This window comes from Dendronephthya gigantea, unplaced genomic scaffold, assembly GCF_004324835.1.
Source record: "Dendronephthya gigantea isolate DGI-Jeju-01 unplaced genomic scaffold, DenGig_1.0 000030F, whole genome shotgun sequence".
In the NCBI taxonomy this organism is placed as follows: Eukaryota; Metazoa; Cnidaria; class Anthozoa; order Malacalcyonacea; family Nephtheidae; genus Dendronephthya; species Dendronephthya gigantea.
The window spans coordinates 1,322,651-1,338,022 of NW_021163040.1; the positions used below are offsets into that span (position 1 = coordinate 1,322,651).

At 36.4% G+C, this 15,372-nt stretch overlaps 1 protein-coding gene across 2 annotated transcripts; it reads right to left on the minus strand.

The window, feature by feature from the left end:
* Positions 1 to 207: 207 nt before the first annotated feature.
* On the minus strand, positions 208 to 10,927 carry LOC114524240 (titin-like). 2 transcript variants are annotated; one of them, XM_028545383.1, is made up of 5 exons: positions 10,622 to 10,927; positions 8,754 to 9,164; positions 3,514 to 3,795; positions 2,276 to 2,560; positions 208 to 1,651 (listed from the first exon to the last, which is right to left on the minus strand). In XM_028545383.1, exons 1-5 carry the CDS (start codon positions 10,698 to 10,700, stop codon positions 1,560 to 1,562), a joined length of 1,149 nt encoding a protein of 382 aa, XP_028401184.1. In that variant the 5' UTR covers positions 10,701 to 10,927; the 3' UTR covers positions 208 to 1,559. The 2 variants fall into 2 exon arrangements, with proteins under 2 accessions (XP_028401184.1, XP_028401185.1); XM_028545384.1 differs by lacking the exons at positions 8,754 to 9,164; positions 10,622 to 10,927 and adding an exon at positions 7,593 to 7,655.
* Positions 10,928 to 15,372: the final 4,445 nt, after the last annotated feature.

The following is a 15,372-nucleotide window of genomic DNA, read 5'->3' on the forward strand; positions in this document are numbered from 1 at the left end:
CTAGTATATTTCGCGCCAAAACACACTTGCGATGAGAGAAATAATAAAAAGAACAAAACAAAAACCAGGCGAAGTAAAAATTTAAGTCTTCCACGGCGGAGTAATAATTTAAGAAAAACCGCACCATTTGGTAACAGTTTTACTCTATTTTAAATAATAAAAACTCTATTTTACAACAATTTATTTGCGAGAATTAAGTTGCCCCAGCTGAAAAGAGCGTGCTAGAATTAGTAGAAATTTCAAAATTTGGTGGTGAAATGTTGTAAAATATGGAAAATATAGCCTTGCAAAGTTTGAAAATTTGTATACCTTTTACTACAAACGAAATTATTACCACATTAATTCAAGCCAAAAACGGTAACAAATTTTGTTTGCCGTAAAATAGTATACAATTTTTTATATTTACAATTGTAATCTGCATCGCGAGTTTGGAATTGGAAAATTGACAACAAGATGGCGGAACGCGAACTACGAGATTCAATTATGCAGTTATTACGGTTAGCCGCAGGGGTGGATCAAGCACTAGTGCACTAATTTACATTACAAAACAAAGTGGTTATTTTTAGCAGTTTTCTTGTGTCTTGCAAATTAGTGCACTTGTGCTGGAACAACCCCTGCGGCTAGGCGAAATGAAAAGCGCATCACATCAAAAGCTTAACCTGATTAGTCTTATATGCAGTTTTCACCTCGCCTAGGCGGGATAACTCGCTCCATATAAACAGCCATAAATGATGTTATGACTGTCATCTAATCAGATCCTGACCCTCATATTTCTTATCAAATTCTCAATAGCTCTGAAACTATTTATCAAAGCCTTGCTGTTCTTTCAGCACAAGATCCTGATGCGTGTAACGGATACCTCAACCAAGCTAGGCTATTGATTTCTACTTTGGAGCGCCCTCACCCTGTTAATGAAAACAACGAAGCAGGAGGAGTATCAGCGTCGAATGCCGGGAGATCTAAATTTGATATTTCTAGAGACCAATTAGCTTACTTAATTTAGCATAACTTTACGGCTGTGAGCTAGTAGAGCAAAAATGTTCGACATTTCCTTGAGCACAGTCAGGAGACGAATGCGCGAGCAAGGACTTGGCACCTCACTTGTTTAGTTCTTGTTTGTCTCCTGACTGATGGGTTAAACCAAGGGAGGTTGTATCTCGAGCTAGACAACTTATTAGGTATACAAGTGTCCTTTATTCTTCGAATATTTTCTTCAAAGTCGTCCCATGCACATCTTGTTAACGAAGCTCCACTGGAGCTCCAAAAATTCCAAATCCTCCTCATGATCCAGAACCATAAAGTTGCCGCGTCCAGCTAAGTAAGCATCATTCATGTCTTTTAGCATCATTCATATCATGATGCTAAAAATCATTATTACTTGAAATATAAATAAAAATGGTCAGTAGTCCAGACATATTATCATGTAGCCATTTCGGCTATGCGGGTATAACTCAATTTCTTCATTCCGGTGTCCAGGAAGAGTGTGTAGCACGCTTTTTCGATCTTCTTTCTGTGTCCAGCGAAAAAGAGCATCATTCGTGCGTACCACCAATCGTGGCTTAAATAATCCAGTATACAAGCATCAATCCGGCCATGTTGAGAAGCCGATGGCTGCCCAATCTATTTTGATTACCCTTTTGCCGTAATGGAGCTAAAAAGGAAGATTAAATCAGTAAATAATTATAGCGTTCAACTGATCCTATAGCTATATAATTTAAAGAGCTTTTTGATTAAAAAGTGTTTGTTTTTAACTTCACGTAATGAATTAATGGATCGACCTGTATTATTTGAAAGAGTATACAAAAAGGTTATCAAGATTTTCTACAGCTTCCGCATAAAATGATGTACTTGAAGGCATTTTCATTCTCAGCTATATAGAGGTACTCTTAGAGGGATTATAATTACTATAAGAGGACGATTACTTAGGGACCTTGACTTAACGGGTGTTAGAAAATATTAACTAAGATCGATGACATAAAAAGGGCAAACTGGCAAAGTAGACTGTGTAGATTTTTTACGAAAAATGATCCCCCTTGGTTCCAAGGTTTAACTACGTATAAATGTTGCAACATACAACTATATTCCGGATTGTCCAGCTCATTCTAGTATCGATGCCAGTGGTAATGGATAATATCAAAATTAATAATAGAAACGTCATCAGTCAAATTTAAATCAGTCTCCATACTTGCAATCAGACAACTATAGTGGGTGTTAATTGTATATTATATACGTGGTTAGGATAGGAGAATGATAGCCAAATAATTTACCAACTCACATATTTTTATTTCACGTGGTTTTGTACAGGAAGAATTAACAAGCTTCTCAACCTTATTCACGGAACATACACGTATTTCATAACGATTCTTATCGGTCAATGTAACACCTGCCGAAAGCTCAGTTGTGCTTTTACGTATTTCACGTCTGTCCTCTCCGGTTACAATGACTTCATACTTGATTATCGTACTTCCACCATCACTTTTTGGTTGACACCAAAAAAGTCGCACATATCTACCTCCGTTGGTGACCTGAACGTTTAGTTTCAATGGCGGACCAGGATTAACTAAACGAACAACTTTTTATTAATTATACTATATTTTTTATACTATATTTTATACTAAATTAACACTGATAAGCAATATCAGGTGGAGAATAGACTTTTTACATGCATTGAAGACTTCCATTTCACAAGCAGACTTCCTTTTCACAGCTAAACTGAAGAGCGCACTAAAATCAGTAAAAGTGCAGCGTATGCATGGTTGTAAAATTCGGTAAAATTCGGAAAATATAGGCTTGCAAAAGCTGCCTTTGAGTACATTAATTTTGTATTACCTACGAAAATTGTTACCATTTTCAACCCAATTTGCAATTTCACTAATTTCAGTATACGCTCTCGTATGCATGGACACGTTATAGCTTTATAAGTACAAATTGCAAATTAAAAGTGGGAGTGTAAAATTAACCATACCGGCATTGAAATGGAAAGAAGTGATATAGGTATACTGATAGATGTGCCAAATAAAATACAAGGATCATTTAAAACCTAAAGAACATAATTGCATATGAGCTTGTATCTTACGTACCGTTATTATGCAATTGTATTCTTAGGTCTTAAATTATCCTTGTACTCTATTTGGCACATCTATCAGTAGCTATAATAGATGTATCACTTCTTCCCATTTCAGCGCCGGCATATGGTTAATTTTACACTCCCGTTTACAGCGGTTATACAGGGTTACGACTATATATTAGTGTCTGTGAAATTGTGAAATCCGCTGAGAATTACAGAGAACCGAACAAATAATTCGGTTTTTCCTTATTTGAATGCATTTTTAATTATACTCAAAAATAAATTTCTTTCTCGATTCCCGTTTTCTAAAATTTTGGCTATTTTTTCGTGCAGAAGTTTGCGTCGGTCAATGAAAACTATTATACCGCCGAATATATAAATTCTTAAGTATCGACTGTATCGTAGCTACTATGTTTTATAAGTTTGTAATATCTAGCGTAACTCACATATTTGCTGTACAAGGATTTCGTGTTCTACAATCGTCGCCTCCGTCGAAATTGTGCATTTATATCTCGCGAAGTCTTTGTCGGATTGTGGAATAAAGGTATAAGAGGTCTTACTTCCTCCCTTTTTAATACCGCGCGTTATATCTTTCTTCTCACTGACGACCTGCCACATGTACGATGTCTTTAGAATCCTATTCCTGAAAATGGCACATTTCAGAACAGTCGGTTTTCCAATCCAGGATTCCACGACGTTGTCCGTTTTCTTGCTATCCAACATCAAGTCTTTATTGCAAAAAATATAAAATGTATTAGGCAATAGAAGAAGAGTATAGTTACAGCGAAGTTTTTTTCATGAATGTGACTCTTCTCGAAAATTCCGCGTCATAAATATTTCAATATCACGGTTTATATTGCGTCCTTAATATCTCAATGCATGGCCAAATTGCAATTGTGAACTGCTTTCTGTTATGCATGTATAAAGTTGAGATATGCAAAAAATTAAACCTCTAAATTATATCGAGATGATAAATGTTCTTATTTTTTCACCTAGAATCAATGTCAATGCCAGGAACTGGTGTCCAAGTAAATCAAATCATCTTTAAAACGTTGAAGAAAGCATATTGTTAGCATTAAATACGCTGGTTAAAAGCTTCATGGACCACCCTGGTACATTATGCTCAGCTCTGATTTGTGTCAATGTGATAAAGGTTTTGTTAAAGATGATTGAAGTTATATATTTTCAGTGATTTATATAATTTAAATTATCCTGTTCATAATTTAAATACTACGTACTAACAATTATTATACATTATATATATATAAACTTAAGTCTCTTTCAAATGAACTGATATATAGGATTATAATTATGCTTGTATTTCATATAGGATGCAAGCGTTTGTTTGAATTTTCGAAACATAAAATCCATACTGGGACAATATACTGGTACAACCTAGAGGTAAAAGAGAGTTTAAGCTTGTTAGGGATATCATACTTAAAAATTTTCATGTCCGCAGAATATACCGAGACATCTTCCATTTTCACTGACAACCTCCTAGTCTCTTTTCGGCACAACAAAAATATCCCGGACACATTGGTTCACAGCTCTCTACAGCAAAACTGTTCAGAGCCCAATGGCACATTCCCCTGTGGCATTGGCCAATGTAAAGCATGCTCAATTACTGATTCCAGCACAGTTATTTCGGCTCTTAATTCACAGTTTCATTAAGCAACATTTCACATGCCTCTCATCCAGCCTCATTTATTGCATTTCATGAAACAAATGTGGTTTACTATTCGCGGCGCTTATAATGATATGCGAAGTGGAAAGAGTGAGTATTAGAAGGAATTTAATGGTTGAAAAGGCATGGACAGGCGCAGAAATGACTCCCAGTGGTATTAAAAGGGTGTGTGCTACCGCAGGATGACCTTTTTGCTCAGTTCAGTCCGGCCGCGAAAGGAGTACAGAAAAATTATTGTACAGCTCGTAAATTTTGTCAGAAGTATGGCTGAATGCGAAGCGGTTCAATTTCCACAGCAAGAGCCGCCACAAGTAGCGATGGATCAAGAACCAGAACCGGCCCCAAACCTCGAAATGCCGTGGATGATGCAAACGTTAATGGCCAGGAAAATGAAGGAAATTTGGAGGTATAATTGTTTGTGACGATATTAATTTTAATTTAGTTGGTCCTAAATATATTTTATAGCTTATAAGTCAGTATTGCATGAGAAACGTTTACTTATGATGAATATTAATTACTCCCTAGAAAGATAAGGGATATTGTTTACATTTTTTAATCTCCCCACTGAGCAGAGAGGTGAGTGCCGCGAATAGTATACTATATATCGGTGAAACTAAGATCTCTAGAGATACGTTTTTATAAGATAAGACAAGGTTTCCCTAAGATAAGGTCTTTTTAAGAAAAGTTTTTCATTACTGTTGCCAGAGACGTGCCGGGCGGGAAGCGTATTCGAAATATAAATATTAAAGCCCAACATAGTGCTTTCAGTAAACCGATAAGAGACAATTAAACAATTTGAGAATAATAAGAATATATTTGGTATAGTAACGTTTCGTCTTAACTTAAGATATCTTCAGACTAAATGATAAATTACCTGATAATTTGAATATGTAGACTAGTAATATATTTACAATGTATCAATTTACAAAAGGTGATAACAAGAACAAAGTGAGGACAAACAGTACATGAGAGGACAAGGGACAAAGACGTCACGACACGATGACAATACGAAGTAAGGACTAAAATAAATCGAAGGGGATAGAGTTGCCTTTAACATTAAGAGAGGGCTTAAGTTCCCTTAAGCTCCCTTTTACTGGGTTACACTCTATTCAGATTCGCACTCAAATCAACTGTCTTTGTAGCGCCGCTTTTCCGCATATAGATGTTAGATTTGTTTTTCGTTCCACTAGGCGGCTTTCTTTACTCTCTCCTTTCAAAGATAAAGTCCTGAGATCTGGTGTAGTTTATTACTCCGGCGTCAGCGACGGAGTTGAAAATTCGCCTCGGTTTTGTTTGTTTTTTTTTGTTTTTTTTTTTTATTTTTCGTCGTCGCAAGTCTGAAATGGCGCGAAACATTCTAGTATTTTAAACGCGTATGTGACCGTATTTATCTACGTCCCAGTCTTATCTCCCAAGAGTAGTGGTGCACAGCTTTGGCTAATTTTCCGATGCGCGATTCGATTTCGCTCGCATGATACGGCAATTCCTCCAAGAGGAACAAATAAACCGTTCTTTTCATGCTTTTCGATTAAGTTTAGATTAAATTGGGGTAAGAATATATTTAATACATGTAGATTCTGGTCCTATGGGCGCGTTGACACGTCGAAGTTTGCACAGGATTGAAGATATAATATATAAGCGCGAATGCCAAAGGCAAAGTGTAAGACAAAGCGAATGTATCATGCGGTTTATTTACATTTTTGAACAATTGAACTTCTATACTTTTTAAAGTACGATGTGCTTCTGAATTTCGCGATCGAACATTTAGGTTCGCAAGGCATCTAAATGCGAATATGAACTGTATTGTTTATGTTCAGAAGCTCTATATTAAAGACTGGCACGCGCGCCGGAGTTAACGGCAGAACAGGCGTCTTGTTTATTTAAGTGTCGATGCTGTTCCGCGTCGCACGCGGGTCAAACCACGCGTCATCTACATACCAGAATATCAGAGCACTTGGGAGGGAAAATCATCTATCACTGGTAAACAAACCTCAAGCCCTGTTATGTCCAGTATACATTCGCACTTATTAAAGGCTTACGGACACTCGGCAAGCTTTGACGAATTTAGAATCCTCTCTTCCTCATCTGACTCTTATCAGCTAATGATACATGAGAGTCTCCTCATCACCAAACTTAAATCTTCCCTTAATGCTCAAGGCAACTCTATCACACTCAATTTATTTTAGGAAGTAATTATAGAATACCCCGCCACATGTAAGTGTTGCTTTCCTGTGGCTACCTGGCAACATACATGCGAACATCTCTTCCTTTACCAACACGACTATATGGCTACATGGCTACGTGGCTACATGGCTACATGGCTACATGCGTGGCCACATGGCTACGTGGCTACGTGGCTACGTGGCTACGACGATGGCTACATGACTACGTGGCTACGTGCTTAATGGCTACTTGCCAACTGATGCATGGCTATATGACTACTTGGCTACATGGCTACTTGACCACTTGGTAACCCTATCCCTAACCCTCACCCTAACCCTAACCCTAACCACCAACCCCTTACGTAATTAAAATCCCGATACTTACTAATTCTGCACAAAACCATTAAAATACCGAAATATTAAAATACACACTTCTTAAAATAGAACCTTAATTCCAATAATTTGCTAACTTCTATTATTCAACGCCCTATAAAACAACCAGTTGAATTACTTTAACACAGTGTTACTCACTAAAAAGCCTCCTAAACAAGCACCCTCAAACTTTAAATACCGTAAAACCCTAAATGTAACCAAAAAATAAACACGTAGCCACGTAGCCAGCTTACATAGTACTCTCGCATGCGGGGTATTCCATAGTTGTACCTATTCTAGTCCTTACTTCGTATTGTCATCGTGTCGTGACGTCTCTGTCCCTTGTCCTCTCATGTACTGTTTGTCTTCACTTTGCTCTTGTTATCACCTTTTGTAAATTGATACCTTGTAAATATATTACTAGTCTACATATTCAAATTATCATGTAATTTATCATTTAGTCTGAAGATGTCTTAAGTTAAGACGAAACGTTACTACCAAATATATACTTATTATTCTCAAATTGTTTAATTGTCTCTTATGGGTTTACTGAAAGCACTATGTTGGGCTTTAATATTTATATTTCGAATACGCTTCCCGCCCGGCACGTCTCTGGCTGTTGTATTGAAGGGTAAGGTTTGGTGAACACCGTAGGCCGGTCAACAACCATGATAACACCAAGCCTGTTGCCAGACCATTTTGTCACTATAAATGAATTTATCAAGCCATTCTCCCCTAGGCTATCTAACTACCGGATGAGCAAGTCAATACACTGCATGCATGCATTTATTGAGCCAGCGTTTGCAATTAAGAATTAGTATACACCCGACTATTGTCTATTACAAATCCTACATTCTGATTGGCTACTCAACCATTGTCTATTCGTGATGGTGCACGGTTGGGAAAATTTCGCTAGCGCAACCGTATAAAATTGAATTATTTTTCGGTGTAATTGCGGTGTATTGATTATTTTCTCGAAATTAATATATCTAGGTACATGGTGTATACTAAAACAATTAGACAACTCGCCTTCGTTGTCTATGAGCGAATAGACAACTCGGACTCGTTGTCTAATTGTTAAATAGAAAACATTTTCCGTGTTTCTATACAGTTATAGAAACACGCGTGAGAGTTTGGGAGAACGAGAAATAATCAGTGGAAAAACGAGCCCGTAGGGCGAGTTTTTCCACGTTACTTCGAGTTCTCCCAAACTCCCACAAGTGTTTCTATAACTGTATAGAAACACAGGAAAAAATGTTTTCTATTTATTTTATAATATAACTCAATAAAAAGATTTTGTACAAATATTATAATTCGATTCAATTACAAATTCTCATTACATTACTTCGCTTGACAAGTTCGGCGGGAAAATTCCCGTGTTTCTATACAGTTATAGAAACACGCTTCTCGACCAATCAGCACGCGCGTACTATAAATGTTATATTATAATGCTTATTATCACACTTACCTACGACTTTCAAAAACGACGTATTTGACGCAACCGTGTCTATTCCCAAATGAATTTTCGTTTCGTACTGGGCACTGTCGTCTACTGTAGTGTTACGTAATTGACAACGCAACGACCAGATGTCATTTTGAAAATGAAAAGAGCAATTCGCCCGATTATGTATATCTAAATTCAAGAGGGGATGCTGGGCATTTGCCACGGAATTGTTCACCATAACATGTATAAGCTTGATGTCATCCAACAAGTTGTCGTTTGAATGAATGAAATGCCACGACACAGCAGTGATCGTTTTTGGCCGAAAAACCCGAAATTTCCAAGTGAAATCCACGTCACTTCCGGATAGGACTTTCATGTAAGGTGGAGGACCACTGTTTAGAGCAAACACTTCGGATCTAGCTTTCACTGTTTCTCCTTTGAAGAAAGATTTTAGCACTAAAATTACTGTAAAAGAAAATTAATTTTCTGTTGGGATCATATCCAAGAAATATCGATAGAAATAAACCATAGCAAAGAACGTTATTTCCCTCTAAAATGTTTGACAGTGTATCACTTCATTCTAATTCTTTACGCATGCAGCCGTAGTGTGAGCTCTTCGAGATGCTAAAAGGCATTACTGACCAGAGTTTACTAGTGGGAAGGAATTGGTGTTATAATAGGTTCCGCGTAAATCTATTTTGCGTAGAATTTTCATTTTTTGCAAATGAATTTCTCCATATTATCGCCAAAGAAGGACAAATCTACACTGTCATACTCTTTAGAAGGAAAAATGAAATGAAAATTATTCACTGCCAAAAATGTCTAATGCCTGCATCTCACAGGATCTCACGAATATTTTTCATGCATTTTATCGCATGCATTGCATCATTTGCATGCATGTGTCGTGGTTGAAATTTTGCTGAGACTTGATCACTTTCCTCTTGGCTCAGAAGATCACCTTTTTTTCTTTGCATGCAGAATGATTGAGGGCAAGACAATATAAAAAAAAGAACAATATAAAAAGAAAACTAGCTGTAATAATCCTTCCATTCTTAGGTTGTGTTTATAACGTGCTTGAAAAAATTTTTCTTCTTGGCAAAAAGTTTCAGTCTCAATTAGGAGTTGTCATTTGTCTTCACCGCATCCTTCCCACGGTCAATTCTTGCTTTTGTTTGACCAAAAGAGAAAACTCTAATTTTCTCTCCCGCTTGTTATGCAGTGTTTATATCTGCCTCCCACGAGTGAGATAGGCAGTAAAATATAAACAGATAGGCATAACAACGAAGTGGCGTATCAAGCATACAATCAAAACTACATGGAACCATTGACACATCTGCCTTGTAAAAAAAGTTAATTCCTTTCTCTTAATTTTATCATTCGTGTATTTCAAAGCGTGACAACTAATTTTCGTAGGCTATATTTTGTTTAATATGCTTTGTATATTTTATATATGTGCTTCCAACAGGGAGCCGCAAAAATAAAGTGTCCAAATTACGTTCAAAAAATTATGTTTGTGAAAATTTGTCACTAAAATTAAGTGACATAAGATTCTTTTACGTACTACAGTTACCCGAGAATAAAATAAGTCGATATTACGGCATGGGTAAAGTGCAAAATTTCAAACAAAGTAGAGTTTTTGAGTAAAATCCGTTATAATGAAATTTTTCATATAATTGGCAATTATATAACACTGCTCCGTTACCTCGACAAGATGCATTTCATTGTGTTCCATAGCGTAATATGACTGCAAGCATTCTATACTCCTGGCAATTTGCCGATTCACCTATTGAGAACTACATATGCCACTAAATGATCCAGACAATTGTTATGATCTAACGATTCTGTAGCATATGCAATGCAAAATTAAAGAAAGTAAATGGTTTTTTACTAACCTTGGCATATTAAAATTAAAGCGAAGAGCATCGCGAGAACTAATTTGAAGGTTGTTAGCCTCAGCTGTCGAATTTTCATGACAAATTCGCCGATTCAATCCAGCAAGATTGTCGAGCCTCCTAGGTTGTGATGTGGTGTAGAGCCTAGTGATAAGCGAATAGCGCCCTGACCCAGTGTGTATTGTTTCTAATCCATGCAGATGTCAACTCACTGTTATTCCAGCTGTGATAAAGACCTCAAACTCCCTCACAGAGAGCCGCAACGACGAATGCAATTCTGACGAGATTTCTATAATCGTCTGATGTAGTAGGTGGCTAACTTTTAATTATATAGTAACGTTCTCAATCCATGTAATCCTTTTCTCTGTTTCGAACCGAAAAATTTATAATATTCCCCAAGTGAAATATTAACCTAGTTTAACGGTTTATATAGAAGACAAAGGTACTTATCTAAATCTAGCAAGAACCAACTCCTTATCGTTTATATTTCGCCGGTATTGAAATTGATAAGGACACTTGCAAATAACTTTTGTCTACTGAAAATTCCATTTGTGGGGAATGCTGAGTAACGCTGATAATACTTATGTATTATGTATCAATATACAACAGAATATATATTGACAAAAAAAGATGGAATGAAGAATATAATCGCTGAATTTTGCTATTGGTCCTTGAATCGTAAACGTGCAAGAATGGATGTGAAATTAAGCCTAAATATCATAGTTTGACTTCGCTTCCTCGGAGGTAAACCATTTGCTTTAGACGAACTGACCAAACAAAGGCATCTTTAATTGTGTTGTTAATGTGCCTAATATAAAAGGTGAAAACAATGAGTAACGAGCTTCTCAAAAAGAAAACGCTGATAATGCCCTGGTTTTTAGCGGAAGAAAGAAGCAAAAGGTGACATGGCAGCTGCACGGGATATTTATATCATAGCGTTTCATATTGCTTCGACGTATAGTGCAATCCTGTTATGCCGAACGCCAAATCCTTTGTGATAATTAAAGAAAATCAGTTTATGTTGCGGCCTGCCATAATGTAATATTCACTCATTAATAATAAAACTTTTTGATGAGTCAAGTCTCGTATAAATCACAAGACAAAACAAAGTTATTCCCCGAGAAAGGTTTTTAAGAATGCACGCCAACGTTTATATGACATTGTCTTCGCAATATAATAATATCGATTGAACAATAATATATTATGAGCTAGGGCGACATAAATTAGCTGATTTTTATTGAAACGATTATTCGGGAATCTGTTTGGAAGTAGGAGATATAAATAGTCTTTGTCTTCGCAGTTAAATTTTATGCAACAAATCAATTTTTTCACATAAATTTTGTAAGTTACAATATATGTTAAATCGAATATTGAACGTATACTAGATTTCTCTGAACACAATTCTTATATGTGTTAAATATATTTCCCAATGAGCATAATATTATTTAGGGACGCTGTAGTCTGTAGAGAAACGCTTGTAATAAACAATTGTTGATTTTTTGTAGCTAATTATTTTGTTCATGAATATCTGCATGATGTAATAAACAACACCCAAAACCTCCTCATATTTTTACCGGGATTAACACTGATTTCCCTGTCGACTTACAGGTTGCGATGTACAAGTTTATGTCGACAATATAAAAAAATTATCAACACATTGTCCCAAAAATAATGTTACCGAAAAAGTAAGTCGAAAAAAATAAGAGAAATTGTCATCTTAAACGCGGGAGGAGATTCAGGAAATAGATTACAGTTTTACTCCAAGTAAAATCACCCTATAAAGCTAAAAATTTTTCCCGGTTTTAGAACTGATAGATCTTTCCCCAACGGGTAAAAAGCAAGGAGTCAGCTGCCCCATATCGGTTATTTTATTACGTCTAAGATGATGTCCATAATTATCATGTTGTTTTGCGCCGAAAGACGTTCTCGATTCGAAGGATTGGACAATGCTACGATTGCTACTACCAATTAGATGGTTCAATAAGGCCTCTGGATTGGCACTTCCAGATTATCTTTCGCCCATCTGACAGACGGTCAAAAGGTTTCCAAACGTTTTTCATTTAAATGATGTAAAATTAATTTTGCATTAGCAAGGTTACCGTAGGCGAACCTGCGGAATGTCATCATCGTTCTTTTTGGCGTTGAAGTACCACTCTGATCTTAAATGAATGAAGGTTGCGGACTGTTGAAGTTGAAATAATTTAATATCAAATATAGGTTATGGGTTGCTGTTTAATCAACACTTCTCTTGCACCGTCATTATAATATTGGGTGTTCACTGTTCAGTTTCATCGTGGTTTTTACTGCCAATGTTCAGGCGCTTTTTGATGCCGATCAATCAGTTTGAAAGAATACAAGGGCAACTCAGACGTCTTGTTGGCGATCTTCGTTTAGTAAATAATAGTTACTAGCTTATATATTACTCCCTTATGTGTATATAAGGAAGCTAGTATTTATACTTCAAGTTATATTCTACTTTAAACGAAAATTAAAGGGATATTGATTTGACTTGATGTTCTTAATTAACTCAAGTCCAATATACTGCATATAAATGAGAGGATAAAAGCTGTTCAATTTAAGAAAAATCATGAAAGACTAATTAACACCATGTCCACTTACCTCTAGAATTTTAATATTTAAAAATGTTTGGAATTTATACTTGGAGACTACATTTTACTTTAGCACGCATCCATTAAAAACAAGACCACAACCGACATGGGAATAATCCTATACTGTTTTAATATTTACATGCATAAAGTAAATCTGGAGAGAAACTTCCATTAGCTTCCACTAAAATAGATGCATAATAATTATGAATGAGGCCTTGCTATCACCTTGTTATATCAATTATTTTTAATGTATTCTTCAAAGGCTTGAAAAATTCAAAATTTTAACACGCTAAGGACGTCACTGATACTGTATGTGCATGCAGTAAGATATTCTATCACCGTTGGGTCAGATGTTAACCACGGGTTTTCTCCAAAATTTCCATTCAGTGAATATGAGGTGAACCGACATTTGGCCATTATCATCACTAGCGTATTAATAATTCTAATTCTAGCAGAACTCCATTCTTAAAACAAAGGTCTGTTATTCCTTTATACTATTTATGTTGATCCCCTATCTAGGTTGCTGACAAAGTCAAGGGCTCTATGCATCATATCTGGTGGCTTTATGCTGGTTTTACGCTGCCAGCATTGATAATTGGGAGGGGGGGGGCATATTCATATATTCATGATAAAAGACAGTACAGACAATTGATTATAAATTATATGAATATATGCCCCACCCTCTCAATTATCGGTCAGGCTACAACTCTGGTTTTACCAATAGTTGCTTTAAGTGTTCTGTTTAGCACTTTTGGGGCTCTTCGTATTTTTCGCCTTGCCATGCAGCACTAATCACTTCATCGACCTTTGTCTACAAGAAGATATACTTGGGAATGAAAGAAGGGAATGAAATGCTTGCAACGTTCCGAAGTGAAGCCATTCGTAAACGGAATTGTGCGCATAAATCAGAGATGAAATTATTCCTCTGCGAGGTAAGACATGTTTTGGTCTTGCTTCCCCGTCGTCGTTTGTTTTCATTTGATCACTTTAGGACCAACTATGTTTTATCCAATATTCTTTTCGTGGCACGGTCGAGATTAAGCCGGTTTTCCACTAGGCGGAATTTTTCGATCGAAAACACCATAAAATCTCAAAATTGTTTATTTATAATGATGGATTTGTCAGCACATGTGGTAACGCGAAAAGATGTCGCATTAACCATTTTACTTAGCCTCTGCGGGAAGACTATGTAGCAGGGGTATTTAGCGTCCCGCCATTCCTTCCTAGCTGAACCGGCTAGCCTAGAGAATATTCAATTTGGAAGAACCAAAGATTGTTGAACCTCTTAGACGCGATAGAGCCTAGTGATAAGCGATCCTGTTTATCAGTATTGGTTCTAGCCCATTCAGATGTCAACAGACTGTTATTCCAAAAAGACCTAAAACTCACGTACTCCCTCACAAGCCGCAACCACAATTATATAATGTACTGATAAGGTACCCCTCACTGGCGCCGCACTAGCTAATAAAATTAATGATGAGTTTTCTATGATTTCCCATGTATACTCTTCTCCAAAAAACTCCTCCAATTTTTAATGCGTCTATTCAAACCGCACAAGTCCCGAATCGTTGGAAGTGCGCTAATGTTATCCCTATTCTGAATTCACACAGTCTCAATAATGTCAACCGGGACTGAGTAAAACCGATTTCCATTATTAAAACGCTATCGAAGTGTTGCGAGCGTTTTGTTACTGACTGGGTTATTAATTGTATACGTGGTAGAATTCACAGGCGGCGGTTTGGAGTTTGAATAACTCATCTACTATATACGCATGCATTGGTCACCCTTATTCACCATCTGTTGCAGGAAGCTAACGGGACTGGCAATTCGGTTAGATTGCATAGCAACAAAAACATCGAAGAACTTACGAGGCTGAAAAAACAACTATTTATAAGGATTTTTTATTTATTTAATTAAAATAGATTAGGATTATATTTTTTCTAAAGGTATACACGACCCCACAAGCTTTTTATGCTCTAACTATTATCGTGTTTAAAATAAATAAAGTCATTAGGTAATAATTTTTTTTCGGAATTCAGAATCCAACATCTATTTGCAAGAAATTAATTGAGCTCATTTTAGCAGCAAGTTACATTTTATTTTGTTTGGCTATGCCTTAATTTACTGTACTGGGGAATGAAG

What these genes read in the sequence shown, in the direction of transcription:
- LOC114524240 (XM_028545383.1), bottom strand. Translation starts at nt 10,700, where the DNA reads ATGAAAATTCGACAGCTGAGGCTAACAACCTTCAAATTAGTTCTCGCG. An exon ending in TTTAATTTTAATATGCCAAG is followed by an intron (nt 9,165 to 10,621) that starts GTTAGTAAAAAA and finishes CTTTCTTCAAAG; the next exon opens with GAGAAACAGTGAAAGCTAGA. An exon ending in AATCCTTGTACAGCAAATAT is followed by an intron (nt 2,561 to 3,513) that starts GTGAGTTACGCT and finishes TTGTTCGTTTAG; the next exon opens with TTAATCCTGGTCCGCCATTG.